This window comes from Pterocles gutturalis, unplaced genomic scaffold (genome assembly GCF_000699245.1).
Source record: "Pterocles gutturalis isolate BGI_N339 unplaced genomic scaffold, ASM69924v1 scaffold15149, whole genome shotgun sequence".
Taxonomy (NCBI): Eukaryota; Metazoa; Chordata; class Aves; order Pterocliformes; family Pteroclidae; genus Pterocles; species Pterocles gutturalis.
In genome coordinates this window covers 1-25,538 of record NW_010135962.1, presented here as the reverse complement: position 1 = coordinate 25,538, position 25,538 = coordinate 1, and the positions used below count along the sequence as shown (strand labels likewise).

Below are 25,538 nucleotides of genomic sequence, written 5' to 3'. Positions count from 1 at the left end.
TCATTCAAGTTCTTCAGTTTCCTTTGTAAAAAGGTCAGCCAAATCTGCCACCGTCAGAACTGAGGCTTCTGACTGTTTCATGGAAGAGCTCGTGTGGCTGTGGGAAAAAATGGCATGCAGACATCAGAGAAGGAATCAACACCAGTAACAAGCTGTACACACTGAAGACAGGCCGCACCCTTCAGAGTCCAATAACTGTCCAGCTTTGAAGCTCAATAAAAACACACACACCGATCAGCTACTTCTCTTGCATGCTTTGAGCAGGATACAAAGTCCATCTACTGTTCCTAATAATGGTCAACACCAAACACTGCAGAGGCAGCAGAACATGGGATAATCCGCTTTGCCCTCGTAACATTTACGAGATTGGCTTCAGCTTCCAAGCATAAGGTTTGATATTACTTTCAGAACATTAGCCCTGACTGGATCATTCAACTACTGCATACTTATCTGAACTTTATAAGCAAAAGTAGTGCTACTTCACAGATATGGAGACTGATTAAATCATTCTTTCAAAGCTAAAGCTGAAATCTTTCATAACTACAGCCAAAGATACGCACGTAAATTTTTAGTCTCATAATTTGTAACAGACAAAAAACCAGAAAAATAACTCATTTTCTTAAACTAAGGCCTCTTCCTAGATTTGTTATCAGCATAAAGGATGTAGATACCACTTTTGTGTCACTCCCAGTCTTAGAGATGCTTATAGATTTTGAAGAAACAAACGCAGTGAAAACTGCTTTCTGTGTCTGCACACCAGACTAACTTAGAAGCTAGCATATGGACAACTCTTGCACTGACTGCAAAACCAACCAGTGGGACATAGAACTGACAGACTAGGTTTGTAGAATTTAAAAATAATGAAAGTATTCATGTCCTATATTAGAGCTTGTAACATATGCTGTTACTCCAGTCACAGGTTTAGTATGATTCTATTAATTGCAATGCTTTTATACTAATGGAAATAGCTAAACTGAAAAGCTAAATCGTAGCACATAATTTATTTATTAGGCTTTTATGAAATAAAATATACAAATTGTAAACAACATATTCTCCAGAGAATTAAAATACCTTACTCTTCAAGTTACCGGAACCAAGTCTTAAAACTTTTTTGTCAATCAAAAAACAGTTTGAAGGAGAACAGTTGAAGTTTATATGTAAGATACACATACCTAACTGTAATAAAAGTATGGTTGAAAACTACCTTTTCATGTTCAGTGCAATAATAATGTTCTTAAAAAATTCAGCACTTACCTTCTATCTACTGTTTTCAGCATAACCTGCATTCTCTCTTCTATTGTTGCTTTTATTAGGAACCTATGAACAATGGTAGGTCTGAATGTGTTTTAAAAAAAGAAAAAAAGACCAGAAGTGAGCAGAAGTTATGCTGTTACTGTTAAAGTTCAAGACCACAGCTTTGTTTCGTACTAATTATTGTTAAGAGTGCTGAAAAAACACCTCTGTATTTTAAGAAAAAAAAAAAAAGTCTTACAAGGTGATTAATAGCTTCCACTGACATTTAAGGATGCTTAGTGCCTCCCAGAGCACACACTTCCACTTAGCTGGATCACATACTAAATTAATATAAGCTGTATTAACTAAAATCCTAAAGCAGATGCTGGGCAAAGTTCTGCTTTCTGTGTCCCTACTATAAACCAACAGCCCTCAAGAGCCTGGCCTGTCATTTAAATAAATTACTTTGGCCCACTGGTTATATACAATGTTTATATTGCATTGTCACAAGTCAGTCCATGAGACAGAGCCCAGTGTGATGGATAATTAAAGCTCATTCCCAGAGTTTTCACAATATTGTTCTTGAAGATGGCAAAATACTACATTTTTTTTTAAAAGTCAGTAATTGTGGTCAGTAAGCATGAAATGGTAAACACTAGTAAGACATAAAAACCAAAATGTCAACAAACATAAAACAAAATGAGAACTCCATTTACAAAAGAAAATTTCAAAAAGAAATCTGTAATAAAAAAAAGAGATGTCAGGCACAAGAAAGTGAAATGGAAAAGAGTCAGCTCCAAAGATAAAAATGAAAAATCACTCCAGGCTCCCCAGGTTAAACATTTTCCAAGATATGAACCATTGAAAGTGCTTTAACGGTTTTCAGATCTTAAGTTGAAACATTGGCAAGTAACATTGCACAGAGGAATTCTTGGGGAATACTTTGTGATTCATAGGAAAAGGCCTACCCCAAAAAAAGATGTAAATAAGAACAACTGAACTGGTAATAGTTGCACCAATGAAACTAAACAAAGTTTAGTTTGCTGTTTAGTTTATGTTTACTGTACTTGCCCTTTTTCAAATAAGCCTTGCTTATTCTTAAGAAGTACAGCACATGTTCTTGCTAGTTTTATTGCAAGATTTTTGCCAGACCTTTTGTGCCAGCATGAAGTAAAATTACAATGCGGGCTGTTACAATCAATCTTTCCTGTGCCCTCACAGTTAATTCAAAATCTTTACCAACACAGCCAAATATCCACCTGTTCAGAAACATCTTTTCACATACATGCTTATTCATGCCCTCTCGCCTTGCCTCTACTTCCAGAACACAAACCCCACTATTACACTGGAATATAATAATATTCCAGAGTTGATTCCAGGGGTTTTTCTTCTTCACGTACAGAGGTTTAATTATTTTTTTCAAGTGACATGAAACTTAAGGAAAAACATATTCATGTACTGTATATATCTGATAAATATATAGAGATATCTGTACTTTCCAAAACCGTTAAGTGTTCAGTACCACGCACGTAAAATCTACAACTCTGAAACAAAACAAAAGATATGCAAACTCATTAAGGTCTTCAAAAAGATCTAGACAGGGGTGAGGGCAGAACTGTGATTTAAAAACTAATCAGTTCTAAAAACTGTGTGCTATAATATCCTTTTTGGAAACAAAAAACCAAAAACACCCCCCCCCCCGCAACCGCCGCCAAAACTTATGCAGCTCCTAATTTAGCACTGGGAACGACCAGCTAGAAGAAGTCTCTCAAGGAAACTAGGAAATGACATAAACGGTTAGTTGCTCAGACCTGCAAAGCTAAGACATTTCTGGACATTCTTACAAGTAGAATTTCAAAGTTAAAAACTAAGGCATCAACAGCACACATAAAATAGGGCAGCAGCTGAACAAGGTTTTTCAGGATTTTGGACTCAAGAGCCTACACTCTTCCTAAACACCTAAACACAATTTGCTTCTGCATCTTACCCCTGTAGCACAAAAGAACTCCCTAAAATACACACTGTGTATTTTCAGCAAACTTTTTTTTTTTATTTTAGTCTTTCTGTCCCTTTATGATTATCTATAAATATAGGATTCCTAGGAATACCCTCATCTCCGCAGTTGAGTTCAGCGAACTAGATTTATTCTGATTACAGTATGCAGTTCTATTCTGGACCATATCTGAACCACTCAATGCAATATTAACTCTTACTTGCTCTGGCCAATGCGATGTACTCTGCCAATAGCCTGTAGCTCACGTGCAGGATTCAGAATGGGTTCCACAAGCAGAACATGAGTTGCTTCGATGACGTTTAGTCCATTGGAACCAGTGTGAAGAGGCAGCAGCAAAATATTGATGTTGGGATCATATTTAAATGCAGAGAGATTTTCCTAAAAGGCAAACATCACAGCAGCATGACAAAAGTTCCTCAATAAAGAGTGCGGGGGGCATCTTTCTTTAGTTTCAAGAAATTACAGCAGCTAGCACAGGCCACAGAGTGACAGTCTTGCAGCCTGACTGATCCAAGAACTGTCATCCCAGAACAGACACTCAACAGATGATCAGGAAGGCAGGAATTTCTTGCAACACTGATCAGTGTGTCTCATCCTTAACATTCATGCCAATGCTTCTTTTTCAAAAGTGAATGCATTGTTTATTTCCAAAGGCTTTCAATTGTGGCTTTTTGTGATTATGATTTTTAGAATTAATAAGTTAGAGACCAAAGTTTCTGACAAACAAATTGGTTCCTCTTTCAGTTTCTCAAATGAAGCAATACAGGATCAAATTAACTTCTAGGAGCTGTAATTTTCCCCATTGAAAATAATTAATAAAAATATCCTTTATGTACCTGAAATTTAGTAATTCCATTGATCTGAGAAAATACCATGTTGTTGTCATACAAAGCTTTTGAGATTATGTCCAACATATCTTGCCACTGTAAAAAAAAAAACCCAAACAAAAAACCACACAAAACAATAAAAGTCAGTCAACATTACAAACAGCAATGACAACTACAATATACTAATTACATTCCCTAAGAAAGAGTAGATAAAAAGGCCTATCAAATACTGGCATTTGCAATTTAAAAAAAGGGGGAAGTAAAAAAAGGAAAGGAGAAGCATGCCAGGAACCAAATCTTTCATAAAACTCAATAAAAAATGTAATTAAAAGGATCAGTTTGAATAAAAGAAAATAGTAGCCATCACAAAACCAGTTTCACAATGTATCAAAATATCTGGACATTACATTTAAAAGTATCTAGAATTTAAGTGTTTGCCCTTTAAAGAAACAAGCTTTTACATCTGTTGACTATGATCATTGTTCCTGCCCCAGTTACATGAATTGCCCTACATATTCTCAAAACAATGAAGTCGCTGTATAAAGTGACTCAAGGTTTGGTAGCTAAACTAATTCCTGAAAATATTATGACTGCTTTAAACTCACACAACAAAGACACACACACACACAAAGACAAGACAGAGAATGGTGATTAATACCGATGAGAAAACTAAGGATTTAGCCCCTGGATCTTGAAATTGAATTCTCTTCAGTGTTCGGACCACAGCTTCCACTTTGGTGGAGTAACTTCCCTTTGAAAAGTCAAAAGAACAGCATTAGTTAGGTAGGACATTAAACAACTCCTTCCACATTCATTGTTTTATTAAAAAATGTTGTATTACAACTCTTACATATCTACACAAATTTAAAAATTAGCAAGCTCAAGGAAGGGCCGGTTAAGTAGCACTGAACTGCTTTTATACCTCCCTTGCAAGGCATTGCCATAGGATCAGCGCTGTATTCCAGCATGTGCAGCACACGGAAGAATGAAGTGCCCCACAGGCACACCTCTCTAGCTCTGCATCAGGCAGAACAGATAGCCCAAGCAGCACAGTTGCACCAAGCATGCCAGTTCGGGCTGCTGAGGTTTAACTTTGTAGCACAATCTTTAAAGAATCTTCCAAATGTACATTTAAATCTCCCTTCTTTCACACCTCTTGAAAACTGGCCATGAAAAAAACCTACCCAAGTGCTATTTCTGTTGCTTTTGTTTCTCACTATGACAATGCCAAACTTATGCTCAGTACCATGAAGCTTGTTAATTAAATTTAAAATAAAAAGAAATTGTTAAATGCAATTAAATTAATTCTTGAAGGATTGCATGCTGCAATGAAAATATCTTCATTCCGCATTTGGAAGTATTTCAGCGCTTAATGATTCCAATACTACATTCTGCTTCTTGTCCACTTTGATTTCTGTACTCTTCTCTTTCCCCTTGAGTTGGGAAGAAGGTTCCAAGAAACCTCTTTAGTATCTCCCTCTATTTCCTTCAGTATGTACTTTGTGTTACAGCAATTTTACCTAATGTGGTTTTTTTAAGAAGCCCTTATTTAATTTCCTCACTAGTTCTTACACGCACAGTAATTTCAAGTTGCACTAGACTCAGCTGGACAAATATTGTTTTATTTCTGTCTGCACCTGTCCTCTGAACATTGAATTAACTATGTTGGCTTGGTACAATGACAGATCGAATTTACTGAAGTTATGCTGCTTGCAGAATTGGTGGGGAAGGATGTCAGCAGTCTAAGCATGCTGGGAACCAATGCTTGATCGTTCATATATTCTGCAGCTAAATAAATGCTCCAGAAGTACACGACTTTCTGCTGTTTTACCAAAGGCTGCAATAAGCAGTACCATCTTATTTCCCAGGGTTGTCCACAGTGATTACAACTTTGTGTCACAGAGAGAGGTAAACCAGCTTTTGTGACATCTGTGTTGCACCTGGTAGACATTAACAGTGTTTCCAGAAGTCAGACAGAAAACTACAAATGCTTACATCGGTAGGTGCTGTGATCTGCAGGGATGAATGACACGTTTGCAGCCCTACAGCAGTTGCCTGCCAATCATAATCACCTTCTCTTAGGATCTGAGACTAACTTGATATTTCCTGTATATTCCAGGGTCATTTATTTGCTTTTCTGATACCATTCATCTGTGATTCAATGACGATAATTGTGGCTAGTCTGCTCTGTCTTTTCCTCAGACACTTTTTTTGGACCTTACCATAGGTCCTGTTTTTCCCTTCTATAAGAGATAGTAGCTTCAGCCACTGTTGATCTTTCCGCCCTTCAGACCTCCTGTGACTCAGGTGTTACAAACATGACTTTGTACAAGATCACTCAGAGAAACTGATGAAGAAAGAAACCGTACAGTGATCAAAGTGGTTACAGTCTTTTTGCTGTATAGATAAGTGTGCAACGTTCTCCTCCCTCCACTGACATTATATAAGCTTTGGTTCACAGCACACAAACAAAATTCATTTTTGTTCTCGTTATGGAGAGATGAAACCGGTATTATTCACTCTTAAAAACATGTTACCCCACTCATTACCTATACACCTTATACACCTTGAGTTTGTCATTTTGTTAAATATCCAGATGAGTACTTATAAACAGATTAGCTAGTTCTTATTCATCATGGAACAGCACACCTTAGAATCAAAACTACCTTCTAAGAATTTCTGTCTCGGGTTGGCAATACCTGCTATAATACTGACGGGACATGGGAAGCTTTTACAGAACCAAAACATGAAGGGACGCCAGTAAACTCCCTCTCGGTACAAAATGCCCCCATTTACAGTAGTCCTTTTGCATCTAAGTCAGTAACTTAAGATGGTTAGTGCTGGTACAATAAAGAGCAAGATACATGAACACAATGGAAAGGTGGGGGGTGTGATAAAAAGAGGTACTGAATACTGAAAGAGACCAGTGGGGCTGAGAAAGATTGTATGAAAGTATAAACACTGGATAAATCACACAGTTTTCATACATATACTGTAAGGTATTGATCTTAACCTCAGTATTCTATAGAAACCATAGTAAGTCATCCTTTGTTAACTGCCCTTAGAGGAATCTGAGGTAGAAGGTTTCATTTTTAACAATGCTGCTTTTTTTAATAGTACATACAGTGAAACTACAATATAAATTGTTAATCTTTTGTGAAATAAGAATGGGACTTGCTCAAGACGACATGGGAATTCACACAGAATTCAGTTTTGCTTTGCCTGAAGTTTTGGATGCAGAAATACTTCAAGAAAACACTACAACTCCTTACAGAGGACGACAGTAGATGACACATTCCTTCTGTGTCTTACTTATGAAACTTAGCCTATTTATTTTATTTTTTAACATGATTTATGAAACATATTTGAAATGTTCTTGTTAGAAACAGGGTGATATCTCCAAACTCTGAGGAAATAATCTGTTAAAAAACACAGGAAGCATCCTAATAACCAGCACTTCAAAAACATAGACTATTTACTCCCCCTGGTGCCAAATACTGTCAACTACTTCAAATCTATTTGAGTTCGAAAGCATCTACTACAATGGAATTCCAGTTGTGCAGGGAGGCTGAGGTAACTAGTGTGAGCATGGCAGCACTGACTTCAGTACAGGCCAGCTACCCTAGTATACCTGCAAGGTTCAAGGAGACTTGCACAGATATGATGGAACTCTGTCAGCACATTTTGTTACTGCTTTTAACTATACCAACCAGCTGAAAACTATGATTGGGATGTCCAGCTGTATTATAATAACATTTTAATTTAAAAGATAGCAGTATCACCTAAATCACAATATTACCAAGATTAGTCTTTTAACCTTTGCACATTAGTCCAGAATCCTCTATTTTTTCCACAACTGCAATAAACACAGGTTTTTGGTTTAACACTATGCTACAACAGATTTATGAAAAGCAAAAATGTACTTTATAGGTGTCAGCATTGCTAAAGACTCATGGAGATGCTCTCTTCCTCCACCCCTGCCTTCAACCCAACGAAAATCCTCTGTTACCAAGAACAGTAGATACAACCGTGCAATCAGGACTGATTTCCTACACATTTGTATCTGGAGGTTCATTAACTTTTGTCAGTAGGAAGGCACACAGTTCCAAATAAAGTTTCCCCCCAGACTTGAACTTTAAGATGTCTTTTGTAGTAAGGGGAAAATCAAGCCACAGTATTTTGCTAAGTAGGAGACATACTTTATGTGGATGGCTATTTTAATAAGACTTGTAGAAAATTAATTACCTTTGAAACTCAGACAGACTCTGTGTCAAGCTGTTTGAAGTGTTCTAATGGGTTGCTAAATGAAGGGAGAAGTCTAAGATAGTACAATGAAAAGACTTTGTCTCCTTAGAAAGTCAGGCTAAAAAGAATAAACGCACAAAGGCACAGTGGAAAATACAGCTACCAGTCTTCAACAGAGCTGTACACTGTCACTGGAAAGCCTTGAGAAAGAAATTGCCCAGGCTAGGAGCTGATTTAAAACCAAAAGTCACTCTTTATTCAACAGTAGGTACATGTATCCGGTCAGTGAGGCTTTAACCAAATACCAACTAGTTTCAAAAACAGATAGGCAAGAAGCACTAATGCCTTTTCCAGTTTTCCTTTTGGTTTTTCAAACAAAAAACAAACCAAAAAAACCCCAGAAAGAATACTGTTGCAGAATCTCACAGAGTCAACACTCATTTGGAATATGGAGAAAAAGCTTACACCACACAACTAGGTCAGGAGAATTGGGGATGAGCTTGAAGAAGGAGGCCTCACAACTATGTTATTGATGGTACAATTTAGAAAAGAAAATGTCCCAGATATCACAGCAGAGAAACCTTTCTCCAAAGAACAAATTCATGGTCAACAGGTTCCAGTGAAAAGCATTGATTTTGATAACTAATATTTTATGGGATTAAAATTTTCCTATTTTCTCTACTGTGATTTGATTTATTGCTGAATAAATGTTGGGTCAAGTTACTGAATATACTCATTAGATGGAGGAAGCATAGATATAAAGTCCCTTCACATTTTTCATGTTCATTCACCCCTATTAAAAATGAGTCGGTTTTTTTATCCTAATTATGTTCTGTAGAGCAGACAATACTACATAGACATCCAGAACAACTACTCCTCAGGCAGTCTGAGAAACATTCCAGGTGACTGATCTGAACTTCAGAATCGGGATTTACATTCTCTGGCTAACAATGAAGACTTTTAAATTTATAACATTTACATTATCCTAACTGCCTTATAGTACAGGTAGCTTTCTCAAACTACTCATTTCAAGCAAACACAGCAAAACTATGCCTCCAAAAAGCCTCACCTCTCCTTAGCTACAAAAAGCCAAAAACACCACGACCAAAAAAAAAACAAACAAAAAACCGAACAGCATTTATTTCTACAGCAGCAAAAGCTGTCCCTCCCCCCATACCCCAAGACTTCATTACTTTAACAGATGTGCAATTTTGTAAAACATCTACAAGGCCTTTCCTCAAGCACATTTAAAGAGTAGGTGTTAAAAAGATATCCTCTTTCACATTGTTTCCTTTCATGTTGCGTTTCCAAAACTCTTAAAAGTTATTAAAAGAACAAGTTTTTAAAAACCCCTAAAACAAACAAAAAAACCAAAACCCCTTTTACTTCACAGGAAAATGTGTATCCTTCCTTGGGGAAGGATGCAAAAACATTGATTACACCATAAGAAAGGCCTATATACATCACATCCAGTTCAAGAGAAAAGGAACTATACCTGTTATAAACAAAACTAATTATAAAAGTGAACCTACTTATAAAACTATATGGTAGATTGGCTGCCTAAATGAAGGATGCAACAATTAAGAAATAGAAAGCTTCAATAAACAATGTACCTTTACAGGAATATCCTCCTGATTTGCAGTTTCTGCAGTGAAGACATATGATATTTCTTTATGTGATGTCGTCTGCCTGCAAATGGCACATTTAATTGAGCTCCGGCGGGTGCCAACGCTGTATTGTTCTATGATGACAGCGATACACTCATTACAAAAACAATGTCCACACGTTAGGACTGCCCACTGTGCAGGGAATAAAAACAAACAAACAAACAAAACCCCATAGTATCAGTTTTGTATTAATACAAAAGAAAAACAGTGTACTAATACATGATAAATTACATTTGCATAGAAACATTAGTTTCGTGAAACTCATCAGATTAAAGAATTTTAGAATTTTTAGCACTCCAGCTGCTAAAAAGCCTGGATTTCAAAGCTTTCCAGCACAGGAAGAGTCATAGAATCATAGAATGGTTTGGGTTGGAAAGGACCTTAAAGATCATCTAGTTCCAACCCCCCTGCCATGGGCAGGGACACCTCCCACTAGCCCAGGTTGCTCAAAGCCTCATCCAGCCTGGCCTTGAACCCCTCCAGGGATGGGGCATCCACAGCTTCTCTGGGCAACCTGCTCCAGTGCCTCACCACCCTCACAGGGAAAAATTTCATCCTAAAGTCTAGTCTAAATTTGCCCTCTTTCAGCTTATACCTGTTACCCCTTGTCCTCTCACTCCACTCCCTGATGAAGAGTCCCTCCCCATCTCTCCTGTAGCCCCCTTCAGGTACTGGAAGGCTGCTGTAAGGTCTCCTTGGAGCCTTCTCTTCTCCAGGCTGAACAACCCCCGTTCTCAGCCTGTCCTCATAGGAGAGGTGCTCCAGGTGTTCAATCCATGAGGACCAGGGCTTGTGAGCGTGAGGCTGCTCCTATCTGTCTGTAGAGGGCCTCATCCACTTGCTCTTCCTGGTCAGGTGGCCTGTAGCAGACCCCCACACTACAATGTCCCCTGTCCCTGCCCTCCCTTTGATCCTGACCCACAAGCTCTCTGTGGGCTCCTCCTAAAACAAAAACCTGATGACTAAGTATCTTACCTCTTTTCCCAGTTCACGTGCGCAGATTGGACATGGTTCTGGGTTAACTCCCCCAGTAGTTTTATTCTGAGACTATAAAGTAGAAAAAAATAAACTTGCTGTTTCAACAAATAAAAAGTTATTCTATATTTAAAACAAGCTTCTAGAAAAAATGAATAATGAAGTCCTTAAAAAAAAGTGTGTGAGCAAATTAAAAAACATCAGTGGTGAATAAATAAGTCTCTCTTGAGGAGTTAAAAAAACAAGTAATTTATGGTAATTAAAAGGAGCACCGTTCATGCTGCAGTCCTTCAGATAGGACCTGCACCTCTACTACAGCTTTGACAAATCCTGGTAAAATACAAGCTTCAAACAAGAAGCTCCCCATATTTTCCACCAGCTTTACATTGTTGTGAAAACAAATATACTTAATCACCTTTAACTATGCTTGCTTACACTTGTCCCTCTGTTTAAGAAGGTAAGCTCTTTGTAAAACAGCAAGAGCACGTTGAGAGGTACATAAGTTTACAAGGCTTCTACTAACCACATCCTAGTTAGTTTTAATGAAAGTTTTAACCATCTAAAAATAGTTCATAGTTTTGTAACTGTGTAATTAAGCATAGACAAAATATATCATGTAATAAGTAACTTTATGACTATGCAATAACACAAAGAACAACACACTATATTCCAGCATGTAACACATCTTTACAGAAAATATACATTCTTTAAAATGTTAAGTTTTAAATAAAAATAATGTTAGGTTTCTTCTACTAGGTAAATAGAGTACATCACTTTGGTAAACACCAAGGAACTGTAAAACCTTACTTTCTCCAGATTAGTGAGATACAGAAGTTGTCCTAATTTCTTTTGAAGCTGTGATTTGGCAACTGCCTTGTCATTCAAAAGTTTTACTCGATTTTGCTCTACCTATGGAAACAGAATTAAACACATTTAAAAAAAAATAAAAAAACAGTTAAGTTTTACAACAAGGCTTAAATTCATGTTTTGGCAGAATTCAACCAAGTAATTTACTGGGGACAGATAGAACAGCTCATTCTGTAAATTTAAGATGTGCTTCTCCCTAGTCAAAACTGATTGTCTATTCCTTTCCCCTACCTAGTATGAACACAGTACTGTGAATGGGCTGAGACTCAGGAGGTATACAAACTTGCTCTTCATTGTTCTATTTGCATTATTTGTCTCTTTCCAGAGACAAAACCAATTTAAAATAACTTATTTTTGTAAATGTTTCTTCAAAATTAATTCAATTTATCATCTGTCTTCTTACAGCCAAATAGATCCTAGGCACTACTGCTGGTCCCCAAAAAATGTGTAAGAAACAATTACTTTCTTTATACTTCTTAGCAGCTTTCACTTTTCATTTAACCTATACATAGATAGAAATATGAAGCTGACTCCTTTTTAGATTAATTACAGTTGGTAGTGTTGTAGAACACTGCAGAAGAGACAAGCACCCTAAGGATGAAGAACACAGTAACGAGTGTGCTTTTTATTGTTCCAAATACCTATGTCTTAGACTTTGTTGAACATTTATTAAGCAAAGTGCTCCATTTTAAAAATTGCTTTAATACACTGTTGAAGTATCTATTTGCCTACAGAAAGAAGCACTTCTATCTAACACTGAATCTCACTGAAAAAAAGCACAAAATATTTCTATTGAAAACATATTTCTATATGCAAAAAAAAAATATATATATTATGTTAAATCAACCCAGCATTTTGTCTATGTTCATGAACAGAAAGGGTATCAGAAGTGGCTCAGAAATTCCACGATACTGAAAAAAGATTTGTCTTTTACATTTTCACTGCTTTTTTTTTTTTTAGGTCCTTATGGAAAGTAGCAATATGGATGAGAAATCAGGTCAACCTAATTTTCCACCAGCTTGGAAATCTGGGCAATTGTAGAGAAGGGTCCCAGAGATATTCACCTGCTGCTGGAAGGACACCAGTCCTTTGGAAGTATGCCACTCACAGTCAGAAGGCTCACAAAAATATATCAAATTAAGAGTTACAAGCTCAAAAGGCCCATACACTGAAGGTAGAAATAGATAGGAACTCTTTATTCCTCCAAAGCTTTCTGAAATGGTGTGCTGGTTTCGGCTGGGACAGAATTACTTTTTTTCACAGTAGCTGTTATGAAGCTATGGTTTGGATTTGTGCCAAGAATAATGCTGATAATGTACTGATGTTTTAGTTGTTGCCAAGCAATGCTTACATTAAGCCAAGGACTTTTTCAGCTTCTCACACTGCCCCTGCCCTCCCAGCTTTTTCTTCACAAGGAGACAGCTGGGACAGCTGACCCCAGCTGACCAAAGGGACGTTCCATACCATATGGTGTCCTGCTCAACATATAAAGCTGGGGGAAGAAGAAGGAAGGGGGTGACGCTGGGAGCGATGACGTCTGTCTTTCCAAGTAACTGTTACAAATGACGGAGCCCAGCTTTCCTGGGGATGGCTGAACACCTGCCTGCTGATGGGAAGTAATGAATTAATTCCTTGTTGCACGCACAGCTTTTGTTTTACTCATTAAACTACCTTCATCTCAACTCATGAGTTTTCTCACTTTTACTCTTCCAATTCTCTCCACCATCCCAACCAGGGGGAGTGAGCCAGTGGCTGTGTGGTGCTTATTGCTGGCTGGGGTTAAACCACAACAAATGGAAAGAGGTATATTATAGACCTTATATATAGCTCTAGATACAGATTTTATTTTTGTAGGAGGTAGGTTCTTTCAGGAAAAAACAATTTCTCTCCTGCCAAGTACTTTACCTCATGTGGTTCTATGATGTGGAGAACTGGTGGATTTGGTTTTGGCTCATCAGGATGACGCACTCTCAGCCGTTCTGTAGCCATTGCCAGTTCATCAATAGCAGACACATGATCCCTCAGTACCATCCAATATTCATGAAGTAACTGTAAGAAAAGCCTAAACAACTTAGTAGCAGATCTGAGTTCTCTTTATATGACTCCGCTATGCAATGTATAATGGGAAAATCTTTTTGTAGTAAGGGATAGTATTTCTTTACAGTAATTCAGCCACAACAACAACAACAAATTATGAAGGAAGAGAAAGAATACAGAGATCATCTTGCTTGCTTTTTTTTCCAGCTTCCCTTTATGGACAACTATAAAGTGCTATCTCTCATTTCTTCTACAGCTATTACTATTGCAATAAGTAATGCAACTGAAAGTTCAGAAACCAAGTGTCTTGCAGGACTAAGCAAATGCTGAAAAGAAAAAATGATTAAGCAATTTTAAACAGCCACCTGTTATAGTACTAAGAATGCTTCTTAAAGAAATGTTAAAACAGTTTGAGTGGTCTTGATAAAAGCACAGATGAGCACAAGGTGAAGATAACATCAGATTCAATTCTCCCAAGAAAAAGTTCTGGCTTTCCACAAAAAGAAATGCCTAGAACTGGAAGTACACTATAAATATAAACTGATATTTTAAAATTAATGATAATGTTGTAAAATACTTCTTCCCAAGCTTTCCACTGTTTACATATTTTACAAAAGATAGTTTTCAGTGACCTTACTGAAATTCCACGACCTTTTGCAAATGCCAAAGATTACTATTTGTTGATTTCTGATTTTTCAATGGTAAAGATATTTCTAAATACTCAGTTGCTGGGAGGCTGTGACAGTTGTTTGTTTGGGGTTTTTCTTTTAGCTCAAGAAAGACTTGTTTTGAGCTATGCCTAGATTACAAACAACATTACTGTGTATTAAACCTGTCAGAATAAGCTGAAAGGAGCTTACTCCCCCAAAACTAAAGAAAATAAACTAAAATCCCCATAGCTCAATGTTAATTAAGAGTAGTATGGGCAACTGAATCACTATTTCCGAGACACAACAGATGGAATCATAACGGCACTATTTTCATTCTCATTAGCAAATTAGTCCCACCTTTTATTTCCCAAAGAAAAAGGAGGTGAGACTGTGTTACCTTCTTGCAGTAGGAAATCCCCAACAGATAGCAATGCCTTGGTAACTGATTACCTTATGTCCTCCTCCTTTTGTGAGCTGCTACAACCCGAGGACATAAAATAAGCATGAGAACAGCTATGGTCATTATTCTCCACTCAGCATTTTGGTAACGTAAGCAGGTGACCTGACTTTCTGAGAGCAGCACAACTTTATTAGGTGTTTAATTATCAAATACCTAAATGCTGATTGAGATGCCGTTTTGTTTAAAAAGTTTTTCTCTGTGCTACACTGTAAGCTAGTAACTTTTATTGAGGCAGCTCCAGATTAAGTCTCAGTCCTAAAGTAGTGCCACCCTTTTAAGGAAAGCAGGTGATCAGTAGCCAGGTTTCCTGAAAAACAATGACAGACTGAATTCCATTAGTTAATCTAAGAGACATAAAGTAAACCACTGTCTAGAGTTTCTCCTCTTCTTCTGTGGACTAAAGCTAATAATAAATGTTTAAATTCTTGGACAGGATGCTTCTGCAAGAAGTACCTTTGCTTTTTCAAAACGTAGAAAAAAGCAAGTGACAATTTCCTAGAACCAAGAAAGAGAAGGCCTGGGAGAAAGATGACAGGGGCAAGAACCTTTCAAGGAGCAGGAATTTCCTCTCATGTCAGTCCCCAGGGAAGAACAAAACAAAACAAAACAAAAAAACCTCAAAAACCAAAACCAAACAAACCAAAAAAACCCCAAAAAACCAAACTGTATGAAAGAATCAATAAGCCTGATACTAGTGGACCAAGTGTGGGCTACTGAAGCCTGTATTAATTAAAAATGAGGAGAAGCATTCAAGAAAAAACACTTTTGATTACAGCTAAGCTATAAGACAGGATGAGACCCTTGTGTGCAAGACCTCTTCCCCCTTCTCCATCACTGCAGGGAAACACAGATGCACAAGGATGCATGAAGAAAGCCACAGTATACTCCTGTAGTTCCCTCTGATCCAAACAACAGGAAGCTAATTATTTCAGGTTACATTGTGTCGTAAACAAGATCCAGGAAATAAAGCAAGAGTGAAAGGACATCTGTAGCTAGCATGAGACTGAAGGTAAAGTGAATTACAGAATGGACCAACATTCAATTCCCTGAGTCTTGCTACATTCTGATTTAACTAAACAGATGAACACATTTAATTATATCTGTATACTGTCTTAACAGATGCAATTATATTGCTTAGTAATTTGATAAGTAGCCAGTATAACTTTTAGAAATGCTTAAATCATATATAAACCATTTTAAATCCAATCTTGTAATAAACACTGGGAAAAAGCTTTGTGTAGGCAAACCCTAATTTCAGGAATACAACTTAGATTTGTTCATATTCAGCTTAAATTTGTTTAAATTATATTAAGTGGACTACACAACTATTTTGTCACCTTCTCATTTACTGTACCTTATATTCCTTTTTCCATGCTTCAAAAAGTTCCAGAAATGCGCTGCCTTCTTCGGTTAGCTTAATGTCCATTCGGTGAGCTTTGGCAAAGGAGAGAACAGCTTTCAAGGCACGTTCAGTTTCACTGGTTGCCCAGAGTCCTCTACTCGTGGTGGGCAAACGGTCATCAACAAGCCCTTCTTCATCTTCTATCATCTCCTCAAATATTGCCGTTTGGCCTTTAACACTGGAAAACAAACCCAACATGATACTCATCACTGATTTTGTACTGCCACATCCATTTCTACTTATTTACCATATATTTCAGCCTTCTAATATTTGATTAAAGGATAAAGCAAATCAAACAAATATAAACAGCTGTTCTATTACTTGATATCCCAAAAGCTTGTTCTGAACACAGCAACCTCAGTACCAGCAATGAAATCACTGTACAGGCCATTCTGTCAGCTCAAAAACATCAATAGCTTTTGCAAAGGCTTATACATTTTAATTAACTTTCAGTAGTTATTAATGATTAATGTCATATTCATTTAAAAATTTTCCAATTCTGAATTCTTAAATCAGCACGAGTTGCAGTTAAACTCTGATGCAAAATTTGCTGTGTATTTCACTATTTTAAGAACACTACAGCTTCCCAGTTCCCTCCTTGACAACGTTAATTCAGAAACACATTAACATTTTCTAATGATTCCGATAATCATTACGTAACAGAGCTCCCACTGGTAAAGACTTTTGAATCCAATTTTGACATTGTGAGGGATATGAGAGATACAAGTCAAAAAGAAAACATGCAGAAGGCTGCAATCCATGCCTCTCAGTACTGTCCACTATGTATACTTCTCTCATACCCTGGGCTGGTGCAACCCTTCTTTCAGCTCACAGATGCATTCATGTCTGAAATCTCCTCTCTTGCTGTGGCTTATTGCTATCAAGGCCACTAGCTAGAAGTTGCCGTAATTTGTCAATGAAGTTATTTCAGAAAACTTAAAGTAGAGAATGTAAGGCAATCCAACTTTCACTTGTCTTTTTATAGTGAGTTTATAAAGCTAGGAACTTACGTATGAGAAAAGAGCTTCGACTCGTATTCTGTGAACAACTCATCAGCCTTACAAAAGACACAGCTGCAACACAGAAGATTGAAAACAGAAGCACTCAGAATTTCATCAGAAACCAAAGTAATTCCTGTAGTTCCCTATTCCAACATATAAAATCACACCAAGTCCTTAAAAAACCACAATTTAACAGTCTTATGTACACTTGATAGAATAACTGATAGGAAAAGATTTCATACGAATAAAACCAAAGGTCATGATTCGAACAAATGGATCTGTGATATCTGTGTGCATACAGACCCTGAGTACAGAATAAGGACTTGAATCTTTTCCTATTTCAAATGAAGGAAAATTTAATAATACACCTTTAAAGTATATTTTCTGTTTTCAAGACATACTTGTTAAGTGGCAGTCTAACAGGTCGCAAATGGCAGATAGTGGCAGCCTCAATAACTTGCTTAGAGGGAGGGCCTTCTAAGTTTTTCACTGCTTCTCTTACAATTTTCTGGAACTTCTTCACTTCCTCCAGCTGGGTTGTGAGCAGGTATTGAAGGCCTCTACAGTCACGGAATCTGATTTAAAGAAAAAGGGAACTAATTGCACACTGAGGCACCAAATCCAAATTTAATTCAGTATTTTGAAGTAGGAGAGAAACAGATAAATAGCAATATAGGACAACAAACTCAGCAGGACAAATCCCTGTGCAACCTGATCAGGCTGAATCTCTGAGCATGGGCCTGGATCTGTATGTAAGCTGGGGGTTGGCCATGTTGCCTCTAACATGAAACTAAAACAAAATTCTTTGCTCAGTAACACAATGACACTATTTTACACTGATAATGTCTGTCTACTTTCCATTTAAACAAGTCAGTTTGTTTTAGAGGTTACTCAATTTTAATGCAATAAAACTTCGTATCTTTCCTGCTCAGCAGTTGCATGAGTACAGAAGACAGTAAAACGACAGTAGATAATACAAAGGAACATTTAAAAGAATGCTTGTCGAGGAAAAAACTGTAATTCTCTTGCTTTTCTTTTTAAGTCTTCTATCTAGTTATGCTTTTTTGGGAGACTGTTTTTGAAACTTAATTGCAGCCCAGATGCTCCGAATCAAAAATGCCTGCTATTTAATTGCTACTGTTAGCACAAACCAATAAGAGGACTTGAGCAGAGTTAACTGTATTCATTAGCCTATTTTAGCTATTCTCTTACTTCTCTGCCATGGAGAATTTATTAATCTGCTGTTTGTAGTTGCAGGTTATTTCATTTTTCACACGTTGAACAAGCTCCTCATCGATGGCACACTGTATTGCTGTTTGGATGACCTCCAACCACCAAGGAGATCCTGGACGTATCTGTATGCAGAAGAACAGATTTATCCATGAACATGCAACAAAAGTCAATTTACTCATTGCAGCAGAGGCTTACACTGCCCTCTAGTCCACACTCAAACACAGATTGGTAAACTCCATGGAAAATGGAAGATGCAGTATGCTTAAAAAAGATCCTTAAACTTTTCTGTTTAAGTGCATATGTGATTAAGAAATTTTGTACGTTCCCATCTACTTCCTCACCTTCGAATTGCTTCAGTAAAGTTAGATTCACTGAAGCCATCTACACAGAATAGCCACATCGAGATATTGTGATCTCAAAGTTTCCTCTTTCTCAAAAAGAGATGAAAGGATCATTTAATCAGAGAAAGCAAGCTCTCTGTGAAATTAATGAAGGGCAACACCAAAGTGACCTTATAATTTTAAATGGTGAAAGACGCAGAAGTTTACTTTCTCACGTATCATTTGTTCCCATTTCTTCGCTATTATGCAAGTGACAAGCAACATGTCAGCTCAGGTGTTCATCAACTCATTAAGGGCTTGCACCTTCCCATGAACCCTGAATTGTCATAATGCCTAAACACAACTAAGCCTTAAGCACAATGACCAAATGCATGTCAAAAGCCAGTTCCTTTAAAGTAACTGAAATAACCATTTGACACACCACAGAAATGCTTCAAAGCCCAAACCTATAACATATTTACCTAAATTACAAGATGAACACAGTTAATATAAAAATAAAGCATGGTGTTAAACTATACAGGAATTGTCCCACCATGTACTTGTGGTTTTAGTCATCTGTTCATCAAGTACAGTGTGCCTCTTTACGCGAGGAACAAAGGATATGTTCTGGGGCTCTGTGCATGCAGACTGCCAAAGTCCCACTCCAAACAGGCCTTCAAAGAACTATTAGAGATAAACAGCTGGAGTTCTGTATAAACACATAAAAATAATCTTTGAAAAAAATCTCAAAATTCAGAGCCTAAGCATGTAAGAGGTACTTGCCTTTCTCTGGAGCTCCCAAATGGTCTGAAAAACTGGCTGTAGGGCCTGACAGGCTTCTGCAACTTCTGCATTGGATTTACTCATGTAATGCTGACGAAGTTGTTCTGCCTGTATGGAAAGGAGAGCTTGCTATGCACAACTCATATTTGTGAGGAATAATTGAAAATGCAAAAGCTCCCCAGCTACCATAGCATTTTAAAATGGTTAGCTACCTATGTGCTGCTCAGTTTCACACGTAAGCGATATTTAGCGTTAATTTTTTTGTCTAGAATGTAGCATTTATTAGAAAGCCCAAAAAACCTTTGAGAAGACGAACAACTACAAAGATGTTAACTATGCAATTTTGCTTTCACTCAAGCTCAAACAACACAACAGGAATACACTGCATTACAAAAAGGAACTGGAATTTAACTCATAATTCTTACTTCTCTGTACATTAAAATATATTGTGTTAGTAAGTAAATAATGAAAAGATCCTTAGGTAATCTGAGAATAGGACAATTTAAGTTACTTACATATAAAAATTACACATAAAAATAATTAAACTTAAACCCTTCTTGTTATTTCAGGTGCATCAGATAACTTTTCCATAAAAATTACTTGTGAAAATCCCTCTTGGTAGGCAGATGTCTCCACAATATAGTCAGTACCAGGTTACTTGCTAATTTAAAAACAGATGAACAAGTAGCTTATATTTCTTACAAGTACCATGTACACACACACATATCTTTCACCACTACATTCTGATTTCACTAGATATATTTCTTTTGTGCTTTTTAGGGTATGTTTAAGTCTTTCTTCTTTTTGTCTGCTGCTATCAAGATAATTATATTTTTGTTACAGGTGGAGCTCAGTTTACCAGGAGTGGACAGGACTCTCAGGTATTTCAGTGAGCCACTGTCAAAAAGTAGCTATAAAAACCAACCTCTGCTTCACATGGATAAGCAAAATATGTACTTTCCAATCTTCCTCTTTACAGTCATGTCAGGAGAAGGCGATATTACAAAATTGCTAGAGTTACAGGGCAGTACTTCTATAAAGGTTTGTAGAAACTCCTTTAAATAGTCAAGAGAACAAGTCTTAAAAAAATGCTACCTATGCATAGAATTTGCATTACAACGATAAAATATCACATAGCATCCCTCCAGTAGCCAGAAGGTAGTCACCCAGAAGAGGGAGCCAGGCACTGAGGTTTTAAATAGCCCAACTGGATAAAGCTCTGAGCTACCTGGTCAGAAATCAGTGTTGACCCTGCTCTGCAGGGGAGGTTCAGCTAGAGACCTCCCAAGGTCCTTTCCAACCCAACTGAGGCCACAATAACGATGTCCTTTTGCAAATGCATTCCATGGGTCCACTACAAGGAACCAGTGATCCCACCTATATTACCAGATATTTCCCCAGTTAAGATTAAGGATGTAGTTAAACAGGCTTATGCACACAGGAAGTAACATGCAGTGACTTGCTTATCTGGCCAAGAATGGTCAGTCAACCTTTCTAGATGTTGAGGCAGCACAAGAGTGACAGGGATGAATCAGATACCATAATGCATGTGAGTACAATAGAAATAATACAGGGAGAGCCTGGACAGATGCCACTGGCAAACTTCAGGCTATAAAGAAGAGCGCAAATCAGGACCTTCTCAAGAATGTTTCAAACTAGATACTATCAGTACCACACACAGGACCAAAAAGAGAGGTAGAAAACCAGCTTCAAGGCATGACTGAGAAGATGCCTTAGACAGTAGTAGTTTATATTTACTAGGAGATGGGGAAATGTTTTGGAATGGAGGGCATCTATGCAAGAAAAATCAAGTTTACCTAGAGAAGACTGACTATCTCCAGTTAAAATGAGAAAAGCTAAAGAAAATGTGAAAAAATAAAGGACTCAAAAGGATTCAGGATGATGCACTCTTTATCAGTAACATCTATGTAAGTTCTTTCCCCTTGGGGGTGGGGAAAGCACATTTTAGAGTTAAAAATTACTAAAATGTCCATAAAACACACTCACAACATAAAAGAGATCACCAAGCATTCAGAACAGCAGCACTTTGCTGGACATTTCTGCTCTCATCTCACACACTGAACAAGTCTTGATTTTACTAACCTGAAATGAAATGTACATAATTAACTGAAAAGCTATTCAATGCGATTTCTCTAGTTGGGAGAAAATATTGAAGGGTAAAAAACAAAAGGTGCTCTTCAAAATGTACTTATATAAAAATGAACAAGGCTTACCTCTTCTGCAAGTCGGCTATCACGCAAAGTTGGGGAAATTCCTGGGTACTTTGCCAACAATTCCATCAAATTGTGTGTAGAATGAAGTCTCTAAATATACAGAGAGTCAACAGCAATCATGAAAAAATATGTTGCAAAATCTGTGACATGAAAAGCTTAAACAGCAATGAAAGCTTATAGCAAGAAATTAATATTGTTTTATTATTTTTTCTGTTAATCTGGAAGCATCTTATAAAGAAAATTAACATTCTTCTCATTTTACTGAGGTAGGAAATGAAACATTAAAAATAGCACCTCAAAAGCAAATCAGCAGGCAAGTTTGATACCAACCTATCAGATTCTGCCCTGTACTCACCCCCCTAATTAAAACAGTCCTTGGCTATCATGGAAAACAAGTTATCTCAGAGCACATTATTTTGTAAATACTTTTCAGAATACTAGAAGGAGACAATTCTCTTAACCTATCTAAAGTGAAATAAAGTATAAGGAAAAATCCAGTTCCCAAGAGCTTCAATAATTTCTCATATTTTTCACTTTTCCAAAATAGAAGATGACTGAATAAAACATGATCTTTTTGTTTATGTTTAGGGAAAATAAACTTGATTGTCAACATAAGGCAACTCTATTCCTCTTCCCTAGGTTCACCGCACATATCCCAAAGCAGACCCCTAATATTATGCTGCCTGTGTATCTCCCACAAACTCATCCTAATAACTTTCACTGGCATGAACTTGAGCCCTTCTCACCTCCTGGATCCATTTCACCTTTGCCCAATTACTGTTCTCAGCCACAGAAGAGCACTGCCCAGCAGTGGTTTGCCAAGATCTTGAAAAGCTAAACCTACACAACTGGCAAGTTCTTAACAGAAGTCGAGTTGTATTCTACAAAGGCAATATTAGGCACTGTACATTTTGAGGGGAAAAAAAAAAAAGCTTTATTGGATTGCATAATCCAGTAAAACAGCTTAATTAACAATCTTGTTATGAGTAGCTTAACAAATTTATGCCGATACGGCTATGCTAAGTGAAAAACGCCTCTGGGAAGTCACAAAGGAAAAGGAAGGATCAGATGACCACACACAAGTTAATCAAAGAACTATTTAGTGAAGCAAGAAAAGTAAAGAAAATGACAGAAATAAGAAGTGATCAGTTGTCTATAACATCTTAAATATCTTGTTATGCTTAAGAGAATTCTGGTCAGCTTAGAACCGATATCTCTTGAAGAAATATAAAGATGTTACTGAGAGAACCATTGCTTTTTTTCATCAGGAAAACAGACATGTTTTTAATATAGTATCCAAAATGTATTAATAGATTTCCTGAAGAGAAAAATCACTTTTGATTCTTTTTCATGTTTTGATGGCCTTTCAGAGAACACCTTCTGCACTGCAACAGTTTTATATTCTCTATCATTTGTCAGGTTAATATCATTCTCAACGCAAATCCAGCATCCTGTATTCGCAGGATGTGATATAGGACCATTAATGCGAGCAGTCAGTCGCATACACGAGGAATTCAGCATGTTAAGTTTATTGCAGAACAGCAGGTGGAGATCATACACTGCTTCTGGGATACAACAGAGACTCACAAGCAAAAGTTTTTTGTAGTACAGTAGCTTTTTAAAAAAAAGCAACATGAAGGCCACTGCACAGATTCCTACCTAAAGATTGTGATAATGACAGCAGGCTGAAAGAGTAATTCAGCATACCAAGAGGAAGAAAAGACCCATCTGTTAAATTAAAATATTCCAGTTCTTAACTATGTCTCTTTACATTTGAATGCTCACTCACTTGCAAGGAATCTGTTTTGAGCTTTTCTTTGTGCTCTTCAGATGATCGTAACACTTCTCTGTACAGCTCTGCAGCCAGTGCATATTCACCTGAATTAAAAGAGAGCAACAAAAACATGCACATATTGTGTTCCTTTTTAAATACACAAACACTCATGACTGGCCATCACTTCTTACATGCTAAGATGTTTTCAGAGAGGCTGTACAGTATCTGCTTGTATTTGCTTTGTCAAGCAAATTTTCCCCATTCATTTGCTCATTTCCCACCCCCTCCTCCCACAAAAACCCAGTAAAAGACTAAGAGCATTATATTTTAGAAATAGTAAAACAGTTTCCAAATTAAATATCTTTAGTGACTACAAGATCTGTAGACGTCTTAGTCTTAAAATATGTATTCACAGTTGCGCAAGTCCAAAAGATCTCACATGGTGCACAAAAAAAAAAAATCATCTCCAATGCACTGCGGTGATGCATTACTGAATTCGTACTGCAAATGTTATTCACTCTTCCAGTGAAAACAATGAAGGTTGTGCCATACTTCAGAAATGCAGAAATTATTAAATACATGCAGGGTGCATAACTACTGATGTAAGCTGCTAACATCACAATCACTTCTCAAAAAAATAGATTATATACATTTAAAAGAACCACAAAATTGAAGTTGCACATTGAAAAGCAGCAAAAAAAGAACAAGGTCAATTTTTATTTTTTTCTCAAATGACAAATTTACTTCGTCAGTAATAGTGTTAGAAGACTCTCAAAACTTGAAGAAGTACAGCGACATGAAATGCATAAAGGCAGATAACAAAGTAAAACAAAATTAATCTTCCTACATATCTGGAAGTTTCTTACATTTAAAACAGATGCCAGTTGTAAAGGTGTAGTCCTGCAATATACTACTGCCATTACTAGTAACGCACCAAAAGCTATGTGCTGAAGGCCTCAAGGCTGAGGCTTGTCAGGCCTCCTTTGACTTTTTCTTGACTTGTCTGTGCCTTTTACTTGGCTTAGCTATGACAGCAAGTTCTCTAAATCACTAGGTGTCTATGACTAATTTTTTTTTCACTTTTCTTTGTTTGTGGGGTACAATAACAGCTCTATCTAGAATAACTGCTTGTTACTGCTGTCTGTGTAGAATGAGATATTTACAACTAACACAGTGATGTAGCGTAGAGAAATACAGGCCTAGTAACAATAGCAGAGGCCTTGAAAAGTAAAGATACAGGATGCAGCAGAGTACAGCCGTGGGATGCTAAGAGATGGTACACAGGCTTGGCAGTGAATAAGGAAGCCATGGCTACAAACAACTCACCCACAGTCAAAGAAATGCAGACCTAGAGCTGGACAAAACTGGTTTCAGGGGCAACAAAGAGAATAAAGAAATAGTAGGCAACACTCAGAAAAGGCATCATGTACACTAAATGTGGCATTAACATGGTGCTGCAGACCAATGAAGAAAGAGAAAGGTGTCAAAGTGTGCTAGCAAACATAAAAATAACCCTAACTAGATCTTTGAGTGAGAAGGAAGAAACCATCAACGCAAACATCTTATTCTTCCAGGTGGTGACAACTAGCCATAGCACTGCCACCATCACAATGAAACTACTGGCCTCAGGACCCAGAAAGGCAGTAGAAAGGTGTGCATAAAAGCAGGAGAAGCAGTAAGGGTGATCATTATTGGCTTTTTGCCTGTAACAATTAGACCGATAACATTTACATTATATTAACAATAAATTCATGACTTATAAGGTGCGTTCCTTCCTTGCTAATAAAGAAGGCTGAATGTAACAGTGATGCTGGGG

General features: G+C 37.2%; 1 protein-coding gene across 1 annotated transcript; it reads right to left on the bottom strand.

Moving 5' to 3' along the window:
* On the bottom strand, nucleotides 1–23,826 carry LOC104468105 (E3 ubiquitin-protein ligase SHPRH-like; the record flags this gene model as incomplete). Its single annotated transcript, XM_010082122.1, has 16 exons — nucleotides 1–97; nucleotides 1,255–1,335; nucleotides 3,447–3,625; nucleotides 4,084–4,170; nucleotides 4,733–4,825; nucleotides 9,933–10,118; nucleotides 10,962–11,033; nucleotides 11,769–11,870; nucleotides 13,734–13,877; nucleotides 16,330–16,555; nucleotides 17,388–17,450; nucleotides 17,780–17,953; nucleotides 18,591–18,733; nucleotides 19,715–19,822; nucleotides 21,949–22,038; nucleotides 23,738–23,826. Coding segments are annotated over 16 exons (1,934 nt in total), but the record flags the coding sequence as incomplete, so codon positions are not given.
* Nucleotides 23,827–25,538: the final 1,712 nt, after the last annotated feature.